Genomic DNA, 25006 nt, shown 5'->3' with positions numbered 1-25006 from the left:
TGAATTAATTTGGAGCCAGTGTTTCTGAAATTATGTGACTTTAAAACCTATGTTTTTTCTGCTAAATATGGAGAAATTATATTAATCAGTTATGAACTGTTGAGTAATTTTTAGATTTTCTTCTGTTTTTCCTTCAGTGGATAGAATATTGCTTTTAGTCTTTAATACTTTTTCAGTTCTTGATGCTTTCTTCAACATAAAATGGCTTTTAACCAATACAGCTGTATTATGTACAGCTGTATGTAAGCCTATGGTGTCCTGCAAATATATACAAGTTTAGAAATAGAGTGCTTGCCTTCCTTAACACTGTTTTTAAAGAAAAAGAATTTGTATATTTGTGTGGAATGAATGTTGTGCAGAAGGAACTCGACTGAATGCAGGTGAAATGAGAGGCAGGGTACTTTATAACAGTCATAAATGTAGTAGTGCTGTAGGTGGAAGTTGCCTTTCTGTGAGGGAAGGAAGCACCAGAATCTCGGTTAGCTCATTATACCTTATTATTCCAAGATTTAATTTCTGACATTAAATTTATAATGAAATAATTAGATTTATATTAATTTAAGGGGAGTATGCAGGTCAGCCATTTCAAAAGGCTCTGTAATAATGTAATGCCAATGGACCAATGCTTCCTGGGTAAAGGAGCAGAAAGAAAAAATCTGCCCTAAAATCACTAGCAGGCTTTCTGCCTTTAGATTTTGATTTTGTTGCAATTACTGCATCTGATGATTTTACTCTGCTCTGTTTCAGATTAAATACCCTAGCTAAACTATGTTTCCTGATTGACTTTATATGATATGATGTTATTCGGTATTTTAAAAATAAAAACAAATATGTGTGTGTATGCCTGTATGTATTCATATACATATACTAATACATAGTAGAATTGCATGGATACTTTTATTTTCTCTAAAACACAGCATATTAAATACCTCTTGTAACATATTTCTCTTGTTTCCTGAAACATGGGGTTCCTACTTCTCTAAAGAGTTTGCTGCCAGTAGTCCTCTGTGTATATTCTAGCCTTGTGTATATTTGCCACATTATCCTCAATTCAAACATGATGTTTAAGTTAGTCTTCCCTTCCTGGCTGCTGATGCTACAGAGTAAGAAGCTCTCATACCCACTGGCACTGTATATTTTTCCTCAGGGGAATCACAGAGATTATATGCAAGTGTATTCTTTCTCTAAAAATTCCTACCTCTTCTTTCCTCCAGTCAACCCCACTGCATACTTACCTTTCATTCCTTTTCATTACCATTTGCTCTGTACGTGAGAGTAGACAATTGATACCATCTGTCTAGCTGTAAATTTCTGTAAAAGCATAGTGAGTTTTTCACTCCTAGGAATATGTGAGCAATTGATGCAGGTCAGTTTTGTCTTTTGAAATTGTAGGGACTGTCAGTGCTGCTCTTCAGCAGCTAATTCCAGCTTCACAGTTATCCTGTTTGATAGATGAAGGACACCTTTCTTCATCTCTCTCCACCATTCAAGCCAGAGGCTACCAGAGCAAAGGCAAACTTTGTACATAATACCTTGACATTGAACATTCATAAGCAGTAATTTAATAATTTAAAATAATTTTAAAAATTAATTTGGGTCCATTTTTATAATCCATTTTGTGGTAAAGCATGAGGTATGTAATAAATAAATGTGGTCTTCCCTACTGTGCCACCTATCCTTTACAAAATTTAGGATGTATTTCATTAATTTTTTTTTTTAATGAGCAAAACATAATGGAAAAAAAATATAAAGGAATAGATTAAATACTAGCATGCGGCCATACCTAAGTTAGATATTACACTGTAGGAGGAAATGGTTCTAGTTGTTTGAAACATTTTCTATCCTTGTCCTCCCTGTTCCTCCTCCCTAAAGTAGTAAGAAGTAGCAAGAAACCCAAATAAGCAGAATATCTACTATTTTCAGAGATCTGTAGAGGAGGACCAGACATTTTATTTAATGTAACATCTACAAAGAAACAGCAAAGGAAGTAAAAAGCCAATTTTTAAATTTTAATACAAATTAAAAAACATCTGTGTAAATATGAACATATTGGTAGGCTTTTTTTAATTGCTTAGCTAGTAGATGTAGAGATTGCAGTTAAATTGAATTCGCTAGAGGTTTTGGGTTGAAATCAGTGTTTCCTGTCAGTCTTTCTGCTATTAAATGTTCAAGATACACTAATTTCTTCCAGAGTGAAACTCAGTATTTTTATCATACTAATAGTAGTTTATAGCTTTAAAATTGTTTTATTCAACTGTTTCACATTGGCAAGTTATTGGGTTGTTATAGCATGCCAGTGTTTTCATATTTCTCTAGCTGTGTCAGTAGGTTATGTGTCATGTACTGTCACTGCTGAAAACTTACATGGCAGTGAAATTTTCGTTAAACATTGCATATTTTGAAAATTTTTCCTGAATGCAAGTAGACTGAATAGAGTATTTAGCTGGGGTTTTTTCCATAGGGGAAGAAAAGAATGCGATACACTCGGGTGAAATCACTTCTATTTTAGGGGTATAAACCCATGATATTTTTGGACTTCAGCTGACTTCTCATGTGAAAGCAAAAGACCTCCTAGGCAACCTCAGTGTTGCATGCCACAAAGATGCTATAACCTGTAGTTTCTCCACAGTAAGTCTGTGATTATGCATTTTCTCTTTTTTGTTTGTTTTTTTTCCCCCCAAATATATTTGAATGGAGAAATGAGATTATCCTAGTCTCCTTTTGTCAGAGAGTCAGGCTATCTTTCTTCATTTTATGATGTTCATATCCATCAGGCCCTTTGAGTTCAAATAGCCACATGGAATGACAATTTGTTATTACCAAGCTAGGAAATAAATAAGTTGAATATGGACATTTAAGTACAGGCTCTACAAAGAAATGGCTGAAGGGATATACCATACCATATCAAACAATATAAACCAATATTTTCCATAAACTACAGTATTCTAGCTGTTTTGTGGACACATAGTTCAGCTGGTTTTCTCTTCCAGTGGTCTCCAAGTTTAATATCAGACATAAGCTAGTCTGAAAACAGGAAATACAAATGCTAACTTAAGTACTTCTAATCACAGTGAAAATATTAGGAGCAGATAAAAGAGAGGCAAAGGTACTGAGAAGTGATGGGATGCAGGGGCACCACTTGAAATTTGTGTAAATGTAAAGGCAGAGTTGTAGCTAATGACAAGTTGGAGGAAGTATGTAATTTGTAGAATTCATGCTGTGAATGAGTGTGGTGTCAGCTTCCATCCCAATGCTGTTAAACAGCATCAAACAATTTACCCAAAGCAGACAAAGCTTAGGCTTTCAGCTGAGTTTAGTTTTATTTAATTTATTTTTGCCTTGTTCCATTTGTCTTTAGTGTCCAAGAGAAGCTTGGTGTGTGCTTAGGCTTTTAAAATTCCATTTTTCCTTGACTATTTATGTGTATGGGGCTTTGGGTCATAGGAAGAAAACTGGATTTCTTTGTGCATCAAAGTCAATGATAAAATTCAGTTTTACTTTGGGAAGAGAAAAGCTTTTCCCCAAGTACCTAGATCGTCTCTGTTTTCAAAAGAGTGTTAATTACTCAGCTCTAATTATAAATATGAATTATAGCTGCATAAAAAATCTCTGGAGATAAAAAATTCAGACTGAGCTCTCAAATATCAAATCAGCCTTTGAAAGAAAGTGCTCTCTTGTCTGTTTTTCTATTTTTATTAAAAGATGGGACTTAAAACTGGAATTAAATAAAAGCCCTTGCTTTAGTTAGTATATGGCCGAGAAATTCAAGCCAACAGGAATATTGAGCCTAGTGTCATTCAGCCTTGCCAGGCATGTGACTCATAATGAATGTAGGCCTTGTAAATAAGAGTGTTTAAATGTTTCATCAATTACAACAGAAATACCTAAATAGATTCATTAGCATCTCTTCTTACACCTACGTATTTTGAGATGTCAGCTCTAAAATAATGATTTCAATAGAATATATATCAACTTCATAGTGAAATACCTTATCTTCCTTTGGTATTTTTTATGTTGTAAAATGCTTGGATATTGGATTGACTTTGTCTTTATAGGCAATTGCTACAATGCTGTACTGAAACGTGCACATGCAATGCCTTTGTTTCTCTACCTTTAGAGTTTTCTATTATTTTTATACTTGAAATACTATTTCTCCAACAAAATAGAGGTAGAAAATGAGTTTTGGAATAGCTGAAGTTGCCCTGAAGCTTTTGATGACCTCACATTTGTATTTGACAAGTGAACCGAGTATAACCACAAGTGTACTCTGACTGAAGAACATTATTTTGAAAAGAAATCTAGTGTGATGATGACTGATCTACAAGCCTTTCAGAATCTGGCTGAAACCATAAAGATTTTTTGGAAGGCTGTACACTTTAAAATTTGCACCTGATGGCAAATAATAGTGAGCTTGAAAGCTGAAGATTATAGTATTGAAAGGTACATCAATTCTAAAAATATAGAGATTTCTCTGTGGTATGGCACTGAAGAATGGATTCAAAGCAAAAAATTTGTATGAGCTTTTAAAAGAATGGGCACATATTCTCCTGTGTGTCATTCTGTTTCAATGATTAAAAAGGATTAAAGACATTTTAGGACAGTGCTCATCTAATCTGTTCTAATTTGTAATGAAATTCATTTGTTAAACTACAGTGGGCTAGTAGAGCTATTGCAGCTGTGTTTGTGGAAAAGTAGAGAAGCACTTGCAATGATGTATATCAGTGTTGCTATGCGTTTCTGGTAATACAAAGAAGTATTGATTACTTCTTATTGTTTCCAAAAATATTGCTGAAAGGGCCATTGAGTAGAATCGTTATGCCATAGATGCAGTCATGTATTAACTAGATCATTGCACACATTCACAGGCAGTGGGACCAAAATAGACAGAAATCTTGTGCCAGATTTTAAGATATTTCCAAATTGCATTATAATGGTTTATGAAATAGCTTTTAGTAATATACTTTACTTCAAAAAGTGTTAAACTAAAAATAATGCAATAGTTGCTTACTGCAATATTTAATTTATTAAAAATGTAGTGACTCATTGCTATCATGTGCAAAATAGAATTTACTATATATCATTTGGTCACAGCATTCATTGGATTTTTAATAAGGATATTAGAAGAATGTAGTTTGCTGGCTGTATAGTACTTACTGTCAGAATAATGTGCAGATCCTATTGCAAACTGTCAAGTTTGTATCTTGCAGTGGTGTGGTACTATCAAGTCTTATGAAAGATATGGCAAATGTTAGAAATGCATTACTATAAATAATGTCTGAAGACATGAGCAGAAAGAGGCATAAACATGTCTGCTGTTAAAAATGTAGTAACTGTCAAGGATTAACTGTGTCCAGTGTATGCAGAAATTACAAATCTGGAAAAAGAAAACTGGTACCAGGTTTATATCTGTAAGAAAAGAATTTGCAGACATCAGAATCCAGGAAGATTTATCTCTGATATGCAAGAGTTATGTGCATGGGGGTTTTTTGTATAGTGATTGTAATGGTTTAAAGACAAATTAAAACTGCAAAATTCTTCCATAATTTTGTATCACATCTCTGTTCAGGCTAGAGACAATCCCAAATATCAATACAAGCTGATAGATGAATAGCTTGACAGCACCCCTGCAGAGAATGACTTGGGAGTACAGGGGATAAAGCTGGATGCAAGCTGTCAACGTGCACTTACAACCCAAAAAGCCAACAAGCCAAGTGCATCCTAGGCTAAATGAAACGCAGCATGCCAGCAAATCAAGACAGGGGCCTTTGTCCCTCTACTCCACTTTTGTGAGAGTACTCCCCGCTGGAATAGTTCATCCAATTCTGGGGTTTTCCAGCACAAGAAAAAAATAATGGACCTGTTAAAATAGGTCCAAGACAAAAATGATCAAAGGGCTGGAGCACCTCTGCTATGAAGACAGGCTGAGAAGGCTGAAACTTTTCAGCCTGGAGAAGAGAAAGCTCTGGTGAAAACTTACTGAGGCTTTTTAATACTTAGAAGGAACTTCTCAGAAAGACAGGGAAAGATTTTTTTACCAAGACCTGCTGTGACAGGACTACCAGCAAGTGTTTTATACTAAAAGAAGGTAGATATAGATGGGATACAAGGAAAACCTTTTTTATTACACTAAATGTTATACCACTTTATATAATGGTATAATGCTGGAGCAGGCTGCCCACAGAACTTGTGGGTGCCTCATCATTGAAAGCGTTCAAGATCAGGTTGTATGGGGGCTTTGAGCAAACTGGTCGAGTGGCCATGGAGCTGCAACTAGATGATTTTTAAAGATTCTCTCCAACCCTGTTTAAAGGTGGATATGAAACAGTGGGGACTTCCAAGAAATTTAAAAAAACAGTGTGAGGAACTGTATGGTTTTTAAAAATCTATAGTCAGTAGCACAGCAAAATTTATTCAAAACTGCTTTAAACTTGCATATAATAAAAAAGTAAATTTCTAAAAGATTGAATAATACAACTTTATGGTGTCATAAACCCAACTGGCAATAATTGCAGTGATGCTCCAGTTAAAATCCCCTTACCCCAGATACAAAGGTGATGCAAGATTATGGAAAAATATTTTCTGTTATAAATATGCCTTTTAAAAAGGGTAATATTCTCTTTCGTCCAGTCAGTGGGCACTTTCCCTGATTGCCGTGACTTTTCAGATATGATGGAGAGTGGCTTGGCAACTAAATCAGCCAATTTCATTAGGACACTGGGATGCATCTCAGTCCTATGGACTTGTTCAGGTTCCCCTGGTGGTCTTGAACCTCTTTTGGTGGTTCACTGGGAATGACTTCAATTCCCCAGTTCCTGTCTTGAGATTCAGGGATTTCAGAGATGTGGGAAGAGTGATTACTAATGAACACTAAGGCAAACAAAATTATTGAGTACCTCACATTTTCTTTAATCTTCCATTTCTGACCAATGTGCCTGTAGAAGACATTTTTACTATTCTTTGTATTCCTTGCCAAATTCAGTTCCAACTATGTCTTAGCTTTCCTAATCCCGTCCCTCCGCAACCAGACAGCACTTCTCTTTTCTTCCCAGGATGCCATCCCTGATTCCAGTGCTTTTCCTTCTTGTGTTTCACTTTGTCCAGGACGTCTTTACTGAGCTATGCTGGTCTCCTGCCTTCCCTGCCTGAATGCTCAGTGGTGGAAATGGAGAGATCTCAGGCTCTATGAAAAATATCCTTAAAGATCTGACAGTTCTGTTCCTTTTTCCCTAAGTGCAGTTTTCCAGAGGGTCCCATCCCATTATTTTAATTCCTAAAATAACTAAAAGTTCAGGCTTCTAAAATTCAGAGTTAGTAACTTCAACCTTTCTTTGGCCCAAAATCCCTGAGATCATGAATTCCACCAGGGCATGACCACTTGAGCCCAGGCTGCCACTGATCCTGACCTCTCCAGTTAGTCAATCTGTGTCAGTAAGTAGCAGGTGCAGTAGCACTTCTCTGACACCTGGGGTAAGAAGTTATCCTTGATGCTGCCCAGGAGTCTCCTGGAGTGCTTCCATCTTGCCGAGCTGCTTTTGTAGCAGATGTCAGGGACTGTCCTGACAAGTCCCTGCAGCTGGATCAGAACCTGCCAGAGTGATGCTCCCTGCAGGTGAAGTAGGAAAGTTTTGTCAACAGGGTTCCCTCAATTGAGTGATGGGTAATAAACACAAGCCATGAGATTTTATTTATTGGCTTGGCTTCTGATTTTCAACCACAAGCTCTTGACCTGTTCATCACTGTTTTTCAAAGATGAGTTTATGCAATTGAGTCCAAGAAGAGGGAAAATTGTCTGCCCCCCTTTCCTTGCCTGTCCCTTCTGAACAGTTTGTAGTTGTTAATTGGAATGCTCCAGTCATGTGATTTGTCTCACAAAATTTCAGCATTTGTGATTAGATCATAGCTTTCCATTTGTGCAGTCACTTCTAGCTCCTTCTGCTTGTTACTTATGCTGCATGTCATGTCATAGATCGGACATATTTTAAGGATAGAATGATGAGCAATTGATAAATTAATTACTTGGAAATAATTGGAAATAGTTCAAAACTCAGTTCAGTGAGAATTTTTAGCTTTCAGCAGTTTGGATTTTTAGTACTTTAAACTAATCTTTTCCTGTTATTTCCCTCACTTAAAATTCTCTGCCATAAGGCATATGTGTGGTGATCCTTGAAACATTACTGTGAGACCTGTTCCTTGAAGGGTAAAAGGTCCAGTTCAGGTTATAAGCTTGAGAACTTGTCTTCATGAACAGATACTGGTTTTTCTTTAGGAAGCTGGCTGCTATTTGAAGTAATATTTGTTAAGAAGATGCTGAAGAAAGTAGTAAGTTGATTTGCACAGCAAATTCTGGGGATTTAAAGTAACTCAAGTTAATGTTCGTTTTAAAAAGGAAAAAAGAAGATAGCTGAGCTGCTGCCTGGGGTTACTTTTTTTCCCATTAGCTGAAGTAGTTCTCTGTGAGCTTTCTATATATGCAATTTCCAAGAAAAAGGATAAGGTATCCATTTTAGATAAAGTTTTATTGGTGGAAAAATGGCACAGTCTTTTAGAGACTAGTGATTTGTCCTGCCTTTTTTCCTGTGCAGCTTTTTAAACATTTAATTTGTTTCATGCTACTGTTTTGTTTGGGAACCCTCTGTTACCAGGAGAAGGTATGGTCTCTTAGACAGCTGCCCTAGCTTTCACTAGAGTTGAGTCTCTTAAATGCCCTGAATGACAGACAACACCATTTTGTTTCTGGAGAAGTGACTTATTTTTCCTGTACACGTAGTGATGTGAGATCATTTGCTAGGCACATCCAATATGTTTAACCGTGTGGTCTTCAGGAATAGCTGTGTGTTGTTTTCATTACCAGCAAGCATTACATCTGTCTTGTCAGCTCTGAACTTAAGCAGCTTACTTATTCCTTGCACCTTATCACAGCAGGGCACTTGGCAAACTGAGAGACTGCACTGTCCAAGTCTGACAAATATAAATCTTCAAGCAATGTCAACATCATAAGGATGGCACTGCAGCCTACATCATCTTCCAATTTGTCCAGTAGCCTATCTTTTACAGAGTGACACTATGACAGAAAATTCTCTTGGTGGAGAGTCAGTGTTACTGTCTGCCTTTTCAGCAGAGAAGGAAGGGACTGTGTGAGAAGGTTTCATAACAAAATCATACATAGATTGTCACAGAGCTCATAAATTGAGTAATGAATATGTTAACTTCATAGTTTGGAAAATTTAATTTTATGAAACTGGTCAGATATAAGGGCATATGAACACAAGTGGAGGCTGCAGAAAATATCCTCTATTTGAAAGTTATATATTCTTCTGCTTTTTTCACATCAGAGCAATAGTAGGAGACATGTTCTTGAGTAAGTTTGCATCAGCTTGACCATAAATAAAGAAGCCATTGCAAATACAAACTTTTTTTTGAAGAACTTCTTATTCTGAGGAAGAGATAATATATAGGAATCTTAGTCTTTAGCCTGGTGTCTCAAGTTTGTAATCTCCTTAATAGGAAAGTATCCATCTACATTATCTTTCAGTGTTAAGACAACATAGAAGTGATGGCTGGAGAAAGAGAGCAGAACAAGCAGCAGAAAAATTCATGTTACCTGATACTGTATGATATTCAGCTAGCCATCTAGTCTATAGCTTTTTGGTTTTCTTCTACAGTATTAAAAATAAATTCCTTGATGACAGAGGAATTGCAGTCTTGCAATAGACTAGCGCTTACATGATTTTGGAGAAATTCCAGATCTGTGACTAAGAAGGCTTGACTTAAATCACAGATGTCCTTTTGGTTCTGAGCATTTTGCTTTTTGACCATCGTGGAAAGAGTATTTTTGTCCTTGTGAGAGGCATTTACTTTTTATAACTGATACCTGCTGGCTGCATAATTTTGCTGCCGTAACACAGTTTGCAGTGTAGACTCAGCATATTCAGAACTGCTTATAATGCCTGGGCACTTTTCAGTTCACCATAGTTTCAAGATATCCCATCTATCTGAAAAATACTGTGGTCACTATGAAAGTTGCCTTTGAGATAACTGTCATGTCTCTTTTTCCCTTAGGAGTTTTCTATTTGCAGTAATCCATGATCTCATTATAGCAAGTAGAAATAGTATAGCTTTTAAATAGAAATTGAGAATTTGCAGCTCTCTCCTGGATGTGATTTGTTAGGTAAGTGGAAAATGTAGGAGATGAAGGTTTGCTGAATGCGTCTGCCATTCCTGCCAGAATCACAGAATTATTTAGGTTAAAAAAGACATCTGAGATAATCTAGTCCAACCCTTGACCAAACATCACCTTGTCAACCAGACCATGGCACTGAGTGCCACATCCAGTCTTTCCTTAAACATTGGGAGAATAGGCTGACCTCACTTCACTAAGACCTTCTCTCAAGGAGTTATAGAGAGTGATAAGGTCTCCCCTCCTTTTCTCCAATCTTGGCTCCCTCAGCCACTCTTCATAGGACTTACTCTTCAGATACTTCACCAGCTTTGTTCTGGATTTGCTCTAGTTTCTCAATGTCTTTAATGAAGTGATATGTTTCCTAATACAGTTTAGTTTTTTGGGTGCTGTTTTTCAGTCTGTTTGGGTGATTTCCTTGTTTATACAGCTGAGTAATTGTTACTAACATATAAGCAGGTGTCAGAGAAGTACTTGCTGATGAAACATTTGTATAATTCAGAACTTTGTGCTGTCCTAGACAGCTTTTTGTAAATTACAAACATTTGTTCCAGTATATCCAGATATATGTGACTCAGCCCTTTTTTGATGATTTTCAAATCATGATTTTCAATGATGATTTTCAAAATAAGTGAAACAAAATGACAGCATAGGCATTACAAGAGCAGGTAAGCAACATAGACATAAGGGAGATATACTAAATGTTTATCCCTTGCTATCAGATTACTTAAAAAGAGGAAAATTAAGATCAAAATCCTTGTCAATTTGAGCATGGTGAAATGGTTAGTGAGCAGTCAGTGGGATGGGATTATGGCTGAGACTTTGTAGACTTTCAATGTATCTGATCTGTATGAAAGGAGAGTTGATGCTGCAAACTGATTTTCTTCTTGTTTTAGATCAGAAGGCAGGGGTTGACCTATCAGTCAATGTAGAACCTTGAACTGTAGAGCGCTTTATGAGGGAAGCAGCCAATGGCTAAATATTTTTCACCTTAGTGAATATTGTTTGAGAGAAAAGAGAAAACTTCAAAGTGCAAATGAACATTCCATCTAAGCTAAAGGAAGAAGATGCATAACAAATATATTGAGAGGAATGAGTAGAGTCTATATTGTTCATTTGGGGTGGCCAGATTAATAATTTTTGAATGGTTTAGTTTCTAAATTTTTGTTTTCTTCAGTGCAGCAAAATCTGAGCATAAAATAACTGTACTAGAAATGTTTTTGTTCTTAAATTATCATCGTAATGTTTTCAAGTATTACTTAGTTTTGTTAATGTAACTAAATATGTGTTAAAGAATATCATCTTGGTATGTGCAGTAAATTGGATTTTCCACTGTCACTATGAGAATAGTAGTAGAATTGGTAAAATGAGGATCTTCTTGGCTTGCTTATTTATCTAGCTGTAAAAAATTAAGACATACAGAACACTCTGTACTGATCACACCATAAAAGCCGTCTTTATTTTTTATCTCAATAACACTTTTCTTTATTTAATGCATGTGATCACCCAATTAACTTAATTTAGGTATAGAAAATGCAGTTTTTGCATCCTAAATATTTTATTAGGCATCATAAATATATGATGCATAAAAATCATAGATGCCTATATGTTGATGACTTTCAACTGAAAAAACATTAAAAAACCACCCACTACTTTTGCTCTGCGTTTTGTCACTGTGCTATTGTATAATGGTAACCCTCTATGGCATATTACATACCCATTGCTTTGAAGGTTTCATGGGCTGGTAAATATTTATGTAAATATGATAATTATTACATTCCAGGTGGCTCAAAGGTATTGCAAAGACCCTTTCCTTTCATACCAGTAAAATGATTTTGTATTAATACTTGGCTAAATTTTTGTATTGCCTTTTGTTTGCATGTAGATCTTTGCTGTAGATGTCCATTAATCACAGAGCCTCTCAAGTAGTTCCCAAATGATGTAAAGGATACCCACATACTACTTTATCTTTCCTCTGAGGGAAAAAAATTCTGAGTATGTTGTAGTAATCCTTCCCCATCCCTTCTCACCTTGTTTTTACCAACTCAATCTTGGCAACAAGTTTTGATAGTACATGCTGTTCCTTGAGAGTGGAAAGTGGTTAAGGTAGTAGGTGACCCAAACTCTTGAGTGATTAAGCTGGTCCTATAAAAACTGTCTTCTGTGCTAACAGGTTCATTGTGAAAATTTTCACTATGTACAGGCTTATGGATCTAAGCTTAGCTGACAGTGCTGACCCTTGGTCAAGGAACTACTTGGAGTTGAAAAAGCTTAAACTTGTGCAGTTATCCTTTAGGGATGTGTTTAAGGAGTAAGGAATGACCATAATGTATTGTTAGAAATGTTTGAGAGCTTACCAACATCTCACCTGATGCTTTTTGATTTATGTTTTTACTGAAAATGGAAACATTTCTTAAGTGCCTGGGATTTTCTTTAGAGCTGTATAGAGGGTTTTATGTTATGAAAAAGCATAGTGCTTCATGGAAATATGGGATTATTTTTAAAGGAAAGAGAAGTATTTAGTTCAAATTAAAACTTCACTTCTTTTTCAGGCTTTTAAAAAGATTGGAACATTTAGTTCAATTTTGATTTCTTTTATTTGTGATTAGAAGGTTCATGTCTGTCATTTAGAAATTATCAAAATGACAGTTGTTGTAGGTGTCACATCTGACAATTTATTTTTTCTTACATTTCTATGTTACTGATTTCTGTTTCATAGGAACTTCTTGATATTATTTAGATTTCGTAGGTATAGTTTCTCTTATAGATTTAAAATTTTCCTGCTTTCCTTAGGATTTGATTAGAAGGTCAGGTTACTTCACTACATAATCCTGAGAAGTGATATTGCTAAATAGAGCAAAGTTTTATGGATCTAGTGTGGGTTTAACTATAAAGAAGAAATTCACAATGGTGATCAGAACAGTTTAATACAGTGAAATTTTAAGAATAAGAGTCTGAAGAATAAACTATGTTAATCAAAGTATTTTCTAGATTAACCACTATTGTGAACATAAAAATTAATTAATATTTTTAAAATCAGAATAGCAGTATGCAATCTTTTCTGCTTTTATTACAGGTGCTGGTGCTGTATTATAGGTGTAAACAGTAGGATTTATCTATTTTGTGGCAAGGTTATAAATCACTGAATTTTCTATGCTGAAATTCCTTGGTAGATCTTTATTCTAAAATAATTAAGAAGATGAACATATAATTCTCCACAATAGGTTACAGCTTGTAACTTAGAGAAGGTTGGGAATGCACCACTTAGAGCTTTTGGTGATTTATCTGACTTCTGTTCCTTATTTGTAATGAAACTGCTTCTTATCTAAACAGAAAGCTTCAAACTTTTCAAATACCTGCCAAATGGCAAATCTTAGGCAGTAAACGTGGAAGGGAAAGACTCTAGATAACCAAAGTGATAGTTTGTGAGTTTTGTTAAGAAGTCTTAGTATAGTGTTAGATAAACCAATTGCCAAACCAATTGCCAGAGCATAGAGACACCCACACAGATCTGGTGGCTCTCAGGAGAGATGCTTACAAGGTCTGGACATTGCCAGAGGAATTGTGGCCACCTCCATATGTTTACAAAACAGCCTGGAAAATGTGAGTTACCAGGGAATGGTGCAGAGTTACTGCAGAGGGATGCACAGTAATGGTGTTGACGCCTTATCAGTTCAAGCAGTGAGTTGGTGGTCGTCATTCTCCCAGGAGGCGGTCTGCGGCGAGGTGTACGTGGCCCAAAGGGTCAGTGTCCGGCTAGCTGAGGGTAGGGGCTGACACCCAGCTGCAATTCCCTGCAAGCACTCCTTGGCGTCAGATGGCCTCGGGCTGTGCTGGCTGCGGACAGGCTCTCGCTGATGGTTAGACGAGGAAAGGAGCAGGACACTCACCGGGGATTAAGTCGGTTTATTGATGTTTTTGAGCAACCAACTGAGGAGCAACCAACCGGGGAGTGGTCCCGAGGGGAGGGAGAAGTGGGATTTTAAAGGAAAGGGGTGTATATGGGTGGGATTTACAGGGAACCAATCGGGAAGGGTGAAGGGATGAACTTAACATAACTGACATAAAGGGGAAGCCAATAAATACAAAGCAAAGGAGGGGCTCCGGGACCACAGCCAACCACAACCCCCAGAGATAAGAAGATTCTGGAATGTTGGGAGGAGTGGGGGGTGATTGACTGGGCCCAGGGAGGAGAGAAAGTCTACATATAAGGGAGGGAGAGGGCAGAGAAATTATATAACTGAAAAAACTGACAATCCCAATGGCGGGAGTTGCCATGGGGACAACATAATTGGCAGGGCTAAACTGGGGGAGGGCAGAACCATTTACATTAAACAGGGGGAAACAATACATAAAATGGGGGAGTAATACACAAAATGGGGGAACAATTAAATAAACTAACCGAACGCACTACAACAGTGGTCATCATCCTCCTAGCTCCTGGCAGAAGCTATGTCTTCTGCACTAACTGGAACTGTTGTGGCTACCCAGAGTAAGTTCCCAAGAAAACATGCAGCTGTTCAGATCTCATAGCAGAGAGATCTGCTCTCCATGAGCAGAGCATGTGTTGCATTAAGAGTTATGCAGATTCTTCTTGTTGTGTTGAATTTGGCAGAAAATAAACTCTCTTGTATTATAGCTGTTCTCTGACGTCAGAGGGATTGGGAGCTGCTAGGCTTAGATACTAAGTAATGGCCAATTAAACACTGAACAACAGAAATGGAGAGCCAAGTGGCATTGTGAATCTGGTTGGGTTCAATGAGTGCTACCATGATTATGGATTTATAGACAGCGTGATACATTGTTTGCCTGCTTGCGAACAATGAACTGTCCTGGCAGGACTTAGAAGTGTGGTCACGTTCAGTAACTCTCATGGCCAGGTGCAAAATCATGTTGTTTACTGAGCAGCAGAAATGCAGGTTTGACGGTGATACATACACTGTCTAGAGAAGGACATGTGAATACCTCAAATATTAGTAATAAAGCCAACAACAAATGCAGTACATTTTGACATGAATATGTATTGCTAAAAGTATGATAACAAACACAAGCTTGCTTTCTGAATTTTCTGAAGAAGCACTTGGTAGAGCTGATTATTCAAGTCTTGCCCAATAAGCATCCCTATGGGGGAGGAGATAGTTATAGCCTGGTGATCATCCCAGAATACGAAGGTGAAATCTCTTGTCATGCATTTCCACTTCCACTACACTTACAATGGGTTTTTCTGAGGGAGAGGAGAAGGTAAAATTACAGTTGTAATTTCATGTTTAGGTGGAGTTTGACTGATTATAGGCATAAATTAGCATATGTGAGGGTGTGAAAAGTAGTATGTGTTTTGGAGTTAGAGAAACACAGTATGAGTCAGGTTGGAAGGCACCCAATGCTCAAGCAGGGTTACCCTAGAGCACATTCATCAGGATTGCTCCAGATGATCCAGCATTTAGCAATGGGCCTACTTTATCTTTTGTTTTCCTTTTGTAATTGATGTATTTGAAGAATCCGCTTTTGTTGTCCTTGGCATCCTTGTCCAGATTTAATTCCACATGGGCCTTTGTTTTTCCTGTTTCATTTCTACTTACTCTGGCAATCTCTCTAAATTCTTTCCAAGTGACCTGACCCTGTCACCAGTTCCTGTGTACTTCCTGCTTACCACTGGGTAATGAGAGAAGTTCTTTATTTATCTGTCAGGTCTTTTTTCCCCTTTCTTGCACATTTGGATTCATTGCTTTTGAGCCTGGAGGAAATGATCCTTGATTATCAACTAACTCTCTTCAGCCCCTTTACTCTGCAGGATTGGTTCCTATGGAATTCTTCCCAGAAAATTCCTGCAGAAGCTCAGGTTAGCTCTCCCAAAGTCTCTGGTTGTGGCTACTTGCTACCCTGCTTTCTCCTCATCTGGAGCTGAGTTCCACACTCTCAATCCAGCAAGGCCTTCTCTGTTTGTTAGTATCAGTTGAGCAGCACACCATTGCCTGGGGGATCCTCCACTGCCTGTGTCAGGAAGTTGCCATCCGTGCTTTCCAGGAACTTCCTGAGCTGTTTGTGTTTCACTGTGCTGGTTCTGCAGCAGATGTCAGGGGAGTAAAGTCCCCCAGAAGAACCAGGGCCTGTACCTTTGAGGCTGCTTCAGATGCCTGCAGATGGCCTCATTTGCTTCCTCCTCCTTCTCAAGACAGCTTGTAGCAAAAAGTTTATGTAGAGTTAATGAAGCAAAGTTCAGCTTTCAGTCACCATTTTGGGTAATTTGTCTTAATTCTCAAAAGCTGCATTGTTTTCAACAGAGTATGCCTGGTTTTCCATGTCATGCCATCCATTGTTGTGTGTCTCTCTTGCAGTGGTACACCAAGCTGCTTTGGTGTTGTGGCTCCTAAGGTTGTCTTTGGTGAACTATAGCAAACACATACATTCCTTTTTGCTGAACTTTGGTTTTCAGTATTTTCCCCAGAGCATTGCAGGGCCTTTGCTCAGAAAGCAGCTGGCAGTAGTGAGAACCATAGTGTGAGGTGTGGCAAAGCACTTACCTGTGCAATCTGGTGTCAGAGTTTTGTGAGGAAGTAAAAAGGTTAAGGAGCATTAGGAAGCATTTCTGGGACAGAAACTGGGAAAGCCACCAGAATAAGATCCAAGGGGATTCTATATCCTTCAACTACCAGGCAGAAGGCAGCAACTTAAAAGTGTTAATGGAGACGAGTGTATGGTTGAGGTGGCAGGCAAAACAAACCTCCTCCTTTCCCACCTTGCCTTTCCACATGCCTTAGTCCCTGGGTACAAGGCTCTGGGTGTGGAAACTCATCAATTGATGATCTGGATGATAGTCCATCTATACCAGTGGTGTCTCCAAGGCAGAAAAGCCTGTCCCTCTTACTGAGACCACCTTCAAGAGGAAGAAATGTATCTCATCTCAAAAGCTGCAGTATTAATCTGTTTAGATAGTTGGGGCAAAAGAGTGATATCTTTTGTAAGTCTCTTTACATTAAGTATTTTCTGGAGAACCTGAAATATAAAATTTTTCAAAATACTTAGCTCTAGCTAAGTATTTCTCTAGCTTTTTTTGAAGAATCGATGAAAATTTTTGTACCCTAAGAGCCTGTGTTCAGACTTATTTGGGACTGGAGGATAGGGGGCATTGCTTCTTTAGAACAAGAGTCACGTTATAGGAGGTATCGTCTGTACATGCAGAGTGAAATTAAAAATGAGCATATATTAGGGCTCTAAGAGAGACGTTAGTTAGGTTTATATTATAAATGAAATATCTCAAGCCAATGACTTAAAAAGGAAAAAAAGACTGAAAAATGTACCATAAGTGACACACATAGACTACATTTTGTTTAATTCAATACTGGGTTTTTGTTTTAACAATGATGATAAAATGACCAAAACATACCAATAAATGAAATTTCTTTTTTTCTTTCTTTCTACATCTCTCTCACTTTTTGAAAGCTGGTATGATTATGCTGTTGTATCTTCAAAATGTATAGAAAGCTAAAGATGATCTGCTAATATAATTCAGTCAGTGATTCATATATATCCATCTTGTCGTATAGCTTGTCATTATTATTCTAATAACTTGAGACTGCTGTTTTCAGCAACTTCTGTTTTTCACAGTAAAGTTTTCCCAGATCCATAAAATTTTTACAATCCCTAAAATTCACTGATTAAAAAGAGAGAACCCTCTATGTATAGCATTGAAATGTAAAACATTTAGTAAAAAAATCAATGAAGAAAACAGAGATCTCCTGTTGGTAGAGTCCCACAGAAGGTAGACATCTGTTCAGCCCTGACTAGACTGCTCTGTTGCCTGTTGCTGCTTCATTGTAATTACTTGACCCACTGAGGACAGGGTCTATTCAAAATTTCTGTCTTAAGCAGTCTAAAATATGTCATACTTGGAAATTGGTACATGCAGTGATGTAAACTGTGATGTCAAGCAACAGTCACATTCTCATTATTACATGGCCATAATATCTCTATAGATATGTAAAGGACAGTTATGGCAGAGACTGTCACTGAAGATATATGCAGTTCTACGTGTTTGAGCTATGTAGCTCTAAGATATCTTCAAAACTTCCATGACAATAAGTATAATTTGGTTGAATAATAGCTGTGTTGCATTTGCTTGGAATTAAGAGAATAATTCGTAAGAATTTCATGCCTTTTGTTTAGAAGACAAAACTATCCTTAATGATGTAAATCAATACCAGATACAGCTGGAATACAAATGAAAACCTGGCAGTCCTTCACAGCCAGCCAGGAAATAGAATGAGATGTGTAATAAAGCTCTACAAGAATTGTTACAGAGTGGTTCTAAACCAATTTTCTATTTTTTTATTAATCTGCATGCTAATACTAAAATACTTGATTCTTTTTTCTTCTTTTGTGTAAAATACTGAATTTGCACGTCCCTTTATGTTCTTGTTTTTGCTGTGGAATTGAATGTGCAATCTGCAGAGATTATGCTGAAGAATTTTTAAGCTTCAAGAATTTTACTATCTTACTGAATTATGAGGGAAACCTGTCATAATTTTTATTACAATTTTTGTACTTCAGACATCATAATTCCCCAAGAGAATTACCATGTCATGCAGCTGAGGCTGCTGACTTATGACTTACTTGAAACTCAGATGATGGATTTGCAGAACATTATTTATTCTTTAAAAAATATATCTAGTGATCAGTGACAGGACCCAAGGGAATGGCATCAAGTTGGGGAGGTTTAGGTTGGGTATTAGGATAAAAAAGGTTCTTCACCCAGCGAGTGGTTGGGCATTGGAACAGCTCCTCAGGGAAGAGGTTACAGCACCAGCCTGACAAAGCTCCATAAGTGTTCGGACAATGTGCTCAGGCACATGGAGTTATTCTTGGAGTGTCCTGCACAGGGCCAGGAGCTGAACTGAATGATCCTGAAGAGTCCCTTCCAACTCAGAATATTCTCTGATTCTATGATATATTTTTGACTTAGTAAGAAAAATGAGATTTGCTGATCATTCTGTTTTCCAAATAAATCATTCATCTTGAAGCAAACTGCATTTCCTGCAATGCACCAGCATTTTAGTAATGATGACAGAACTGTGTTTCACACGCAATTACTACCATGTAGTCCATGGAATTGTATTATTTGTACAGTCTTACAAATTTTACGTAATTGTTAATTGTTTATATTTGAAGAGTAACCCCAAAAATAGAAGGAAAAGTAGCAGGAAAAATTGGTTTCAAATAAGAAAGAGAAAACATGCCATAAAAAAACCCCACAGAGCATATATCAATATCGGTGTTACCGGAAATATTTCCAATTATCACAGAACATTTACATTAAAAATGCTATACAAAATATATATTATAACACTGTTCTGTGAGCATTATCACAGGTTTTCTTTGAAAGTTATTTTGAAGGAATATTTTTTAGTAACAATTTGACTCACATCAGCTAGGAATAACCTTTTCAAATTTTGACCTCAAGAGAGATCAATTTCTTAGTTTTCAGTCATCTTTATGATGAGCATGCCAGAAATGCCACCCTGGAAGCTCAAAATACTAAAAAGCTATTTTGATGTGAAAAAGATGCTAAAAGACCTTTGCCATAATCATATTTCCTCTATAAAGTGTAAAAGCTTGGATGAGCACTATCATTAAAAATTCCATATATTGAAGAGTAAAGTTTAGATGTTCTCTACGAAAGGCTTCATTGCCATGTCCTGGGGGGAAGGCATAATGGGAAAGTTACTCATTTAAATGTCTATAAATTTCTGATACTGTTGGTATTATAGCACAAATAAGTACTTCATCCAAAGTGACACAAGGGCAGCAGAAAACCTCATGCCGCAGGGCCAGAAGTCTTGCAGGACCAAGTTACCATGACTCGTGTCCCGTAATGCTGATGCTCATAGCTGGATCATGGAGTATACAACTTCTTAGCCAGTTCCTGAGTATATAGCATAATTGTAACATTTGAATGTTTTCTGTCCATGTTTTTATGGCTTTTTAAGATGAATGCTTTCAATATTGACTTTCGGTTACTCCATTTCAACATGGTTTTTTAAATTATTTTCAATAGCATCATGTGGGAACTCAGCACATCATTTCTGATGTCCAGAATTGCTGAGACAACCTTTGGGGGGCTCGGAAGTCCTGGAACGTTGCCAGAAGTGTTTGGTGGTTAGACTTTGATCCTGCGCAGGAAGCAACACCTGTATGAGGATGGGAGGATCACACGGGGATAAGTGGTGAAGGGATAGATTAATTATAGAGTGAAAACACAGGTTTTAGAATCTCGGTACAGGGGGTTCTAGGAGACAAGATGGAGGCATTAGGGCGTGTCCTGTCCTTCTTCTTCTTGTCATCCATCTTTGATGGTGATGGTGGCACTTTGAGATTGGTTCTTACTGAATTTGCACTTGTCAATAAGAGTGAAAGGTATTGGGAGGAAAAGGTAAATATCTTACACGTAGTTTTTGGTATAAAAATAAGTGGCCGCCCCGAGGGAGGTCCGTGTGCCCGTAGCTGACTTGCTGTGCGGACCTCTGTTGGGCCGGGAGAAAACATTGTAAATAAGAATTAATAAACAACACTGAAGAACTGAGAAACCTGAAGACTCCTTTCCTTTTGAGCACGGGCTGCCTCAAGGCCATCCAGAGCCTTACCAGGCTATTTCAACAGCCGAGACAGGACAGCATCATATTGCTATAATCTGTATTTTATCCACGGTACCTTTTGTCTTCAGGTTGTTTATTTTGGCGTTTTTTTCCAGAGTTGCTGATTCCTTGATTCTTTATGCAGATAGTAAAAATGTACTACCTAAAACCTGTAGGCGCCCTGATCTTTGAAACAGTAGCATTTAGCACTTCAGAGATCATGAACTGCTTTACATGTGGTTTATATTCCATTCACGTGCTTACACAATTTTCATTGTGCTGTTATTCCCTACAGTTGCTGCTGAGTTTTTTTTCCAAAACTATCCATAAAGAAATTCTTCCTTTATTTTAAGAAGTTTTTGAATTTGATATTTGTGATAAGAAAATAAAAAGGTAAATTGTTTACTGAAGCCATCAAATACATCCAATCCTTTAAGAAGAGATTATAAAGATTAATAGATACATTTTGAATTTTTTCTTTATCACAGTGTTATTGAAAATATTGCTATTTTCTAGTTCTGTTACAGTGCGCTAATTAGGAACTTAAGCATAAAGTCAAAATCACTAGTTATCACTAGTAATAAAAATGATCCTATTTAATAAATCTGAGATCTCTTAAGGCACATGGATTTCATGTCCTATGAGGTGCTACAACGGCATGATTTTAGAATATAATTGTTTTGAAATGTAGGATTGTGAGAAAAATTGATTTCCTTAAGAATTATCTTCTATATAATCTAAACATATTTCGTATATTTTATAATGATAAAGCAGAAAAAATTAGTTTTAGCCTATTGCACCAATTCTTAGGAACAGGGTTGCTGCTATCTCACCATCCAGACATGAAAAATAAACTTATGTTATGGGGGGCACAGTGGTCTAAAAGTCTGCTTTCCTGAAATTCATGTAACAAATCATCAACACTTTAAATCAATGAAGAGTCAGTTTTGAATAGCCTTGCTTCTCAAACTGCAGTACATTCAGATAGGGGAGTAATTTGCATTATACCAGAGATCTCTTATGTGAGTATTATCTTATGTTGTGTCTAATACTTAATGCTTCTCACAAGATATGACTTACAGTAGGTGTATCTTTGATATTTTGGAGGGAAGAAAAAGAGAAGGAGGGGAATCAGTATGAAAGCAGGAAGGGAATTGTGATGTAATAGCTTGGGAAAGGGGGTGGGAAGTAAGACCTCAGCAATAACTAAACTGAACATCTTAACAATTATTTCCCCTGTAACTGCCCGAGCCATGGAGAGGTGTAGTTTCTTGATCATTTCTTCCTCAGATGGTGAACCTAAGGTGTTACCTTGGTTTGCTGTGTGTGTACTTGCTGGAGGGAGGAGATGCACTATCAGTAGCAGAGGTGAGTGTGTGCAGCCCTCAAATGCGTCTTAGAAGCTGACTCTCTCAGTTATAGTACTGGGACAATGATTCCCTACCTTTGCCAGGTATCTTCCCTGGTTTTGCCTGACTAAGCTACGTGCTGGAGCAGATCAACAGGTGGGAGTAATTTAATGCTTTCTCCTTACTCATACACTGAGAAGTTGCGAAAAGATTAAGAGCCTTCCTCTTTCAATCACTGCTTCTTGAATTGCTCCTTGAATGACACATTTCTTTGTTTGTACTGGTATGATTATGTAACTATTAGGTATGTGGGTGGACTTGTTGGTTGCCTCTGATTTCTAAGACATTTGTCTTTGCAAAGCAGAACTGAGGGTTTTTTAGATTACTGCTCGTAATTTCTTTAGGTGTTAATTGCTTTAGCTGAAAATAATTGCATGAAGTGTTAGTCGCAAATAAATCTGTGGGGGTTTTTTTGTTTTGTATCTGTCCTGATTTCAGCTGGAGCAGAGTTCATTTTCTTTTTAGTAGCTGATGCAGTGCTGTATTTTGGATTTAGTATGAACATAATGTCAATGGGACTTTTTAGTGTCCCATAGCAATTGAGGAAGTGCACAAGAAGCTGTGAGGGAGCGTGGCCACAACTGGTGACCTGAGCTGGCCAAAGGGCTATTAATACCATAGAATGTCATGTCCACTATATATAAACTGGGAGAGTTATCTGGAACAGGGGCTGATAACTATTTGGGGACAGGCTTAGCATCAGTTAGTGGTTGGTGAGAAACTCTCTTGTTCATAACTTGTTTTTCTTGGGTTTTGTATTTCTCTATCTTTCCTTTTCAGAACCATTATTATTATTGTTGTTAGTATTATCATTAGTATTATTAGTATCAGTATATTTTACTTTGTTTCAATTATTAAATGTTCTTATCTGAACTCCATGTTTTTTCTGGTTCCTCTCCCAGTCCCCCCAGGTGTAGCCACATTTCACAGAGAAAAGCAAGGCACAATTCTTCCCAAGAATATTTCTGGGTTTCACATTCTCTGAAGCTCAGAGAAAGCAAAAACTATTCTTTTCTTATTTGCTGTGCCTGTGTTGTGCCAGAGTAGAATGCAATATAGAGATTGTTTACCCAAAGTGATGGTGTTTTGTTTCCTTGGCCTACCAGTGTGTCGGAACTGTTGGCTGACAGTTGTGAGATTCTGTGCAGTTGGAGTGCAGTAGTGTGCATGCTTGAGTGCTTGGCAGATTCAGTTAGATGTAATGTAAAGTGTAATATAATATAGATGTAATGTATAGTGTAATATAATATCGAATAATATGGTATAATAAAGTAACTAATTAGCCTTCTGATAAGATGGAGTCCTCCTCATCATTTCTTCCTGACCTGGGAGTCGTCCTGTTTCGATAACCAGGGAGTGGAGAGGAGTGAGCAAGTGGCTGCTTGGTGCTTAGTTGCCAGCTAGGGTTAAACCCTGACAATATATTCCTTAAAGGAGTATGGAGGAATTGTCTTGATTTCTGGGCTGAGGAACAGTATCAATTCTTACTCCATTAATAGTCAGGATGTACTTCTGAACACACTAAAGAGAAAGCAATTGTTCTAGAAAAAGACTAGAAATATGCATGTCCCCTTAAGGTATGTCCCAGATAGCTACTGCCCTACTAACAGAAAGAGCACTTAGAACATATTTGTGTAGTTGTAGTAAAACACAAAATAAGCTTCATTTCTTTCAATAAGTTGAAAGATTTCGGAAAGTAATAGATCTTTTGAGACAATTGTGTTCATTTTCTTGGGTGTCATGAAATTTTTTCCTGTTCTTAGATGTGCAGAAAAAGAGTCTGGCTCAGTCTGAAACAGCCATTTTAGTTTTCTAAAGCACTATACAACATGCTACAGAAAACATTGATGAGAAGAATGTTGTCAAAAGATAAAATAGTGCAGGCCTCACCTATTTTCTTTGCTGTTAATAAATATTTGAAGTTTTTTTACAGAGGTGTCTATGACCTGCTTTTTAAAATTGTTGAGAAGTTCAAAAGCTAATTTTTGGACTTTGTTTTATATTCTAGAAATATTCTGATTATTATGAAAAATTATATTTAAATTGCTATAACTAAAAGGAGCCTTGAGTTGTCACCAGTTGTGTCTAAACCTGAGAAAAGATGCATACTTCCAAACTCAGTGTCCTGAGTTCTGCAGCTACCTAAAATTTGCAGCAGAACTGGATGCATGATGCCTCTCTTAGTCCTTTGTTTTATAAGGACCTGCATGAACATGGACTGTGAGAGGACTTTGTAACATTGTCTGTTTAGGCCTATGTGTTAAATAATTGGAAATACTGGATTTAGGGTGAGTTGTTATGTGCATTTTCTCCCTGGAAACAGCTGTATCATCCTTGTAAAATAAGTTTATATTAATACAATTATGTCTTATTGCATTCTGTTTGAGTAAGCTATCTCTATCAACCAGTGAAATCCATCAGTTGCTCTCTGTGGAATAGAAAATACATAAAATTCATCTCTAGAAAAACGGACTGATTTATCAAATGTAGTAAGTTTTTAATACTCCCTTTTGATTTTCAGGCGAGATTTACAGGGACATTTAATGAATCAAAGTTTGAACATATTTTTCTGGGAAAAAAATGGAAAGTATAGTAAAAAAATTATGGATTTTTTATTCAGTAATGAAGGCAGCATATTGGAAGAGACATCAAAACACAATAGACACTTAAAATATTCTCAGCTCTGCCAAAGCAAAAGTAGCATGTTCCTTTTATTTCAATATCTTTTCAAAACATTCTGTTTTCATGAAAAGCTGTTTTGTTGGAAATTCACTGTGGCAGAAAACAGCATT

At 37.1% G+C, this 25006-nt stretch overlaps 1 protein-coding gene across 3 annotated transcripts in view; it reads left to right on the top strand.

The window, feature by feature from the left end:
- KDM4C (lysine demethylase 4C) overlaps positions 1–25006 on the top strand; it is a 259796-nt gene that overhangs the window by 182214 nt on the left and 52576 nt on the right. Inside the window, exon 18 of one of the 3 annotated variants that reach the window (XM_054284547.1) lies at positions 15866–16010. The exons of the other annotated variants lie outside the window; for them this stretch is intronic. Within the exon in view, the coding sequence (XP_054140522.1) occupies positions 15866–15931 (66 nt within the window). The 3' untranslated portion in view covers positions 15932–16010. Of the gene's footprint in view, positions 1–15865; positions 16011–25006 lie in introns of those variants that run through there. 3 annotated transcript variants of the gene reach the window in all.

Source organism: Melozone crissalis, unplaced genomic scaffold, assembly GCF_028551555.1.
Source record: "Melozone crissalis strain CALT ecotype California unplaced genomic scaffold, PUWL_Pcris_2 ptg000005l_1, whole genome shotgun sequence".
Classification (NCBI taxonomy): domain Eukaryota; kingdom Metazoa; phylum Chordata; class Aves; order Passeriformes; family Passerellidae; genus Melozone; species Melozone crissalis.
This window is presented reverse-complemented; position numbering and strand designations above follow the sequence as displayed.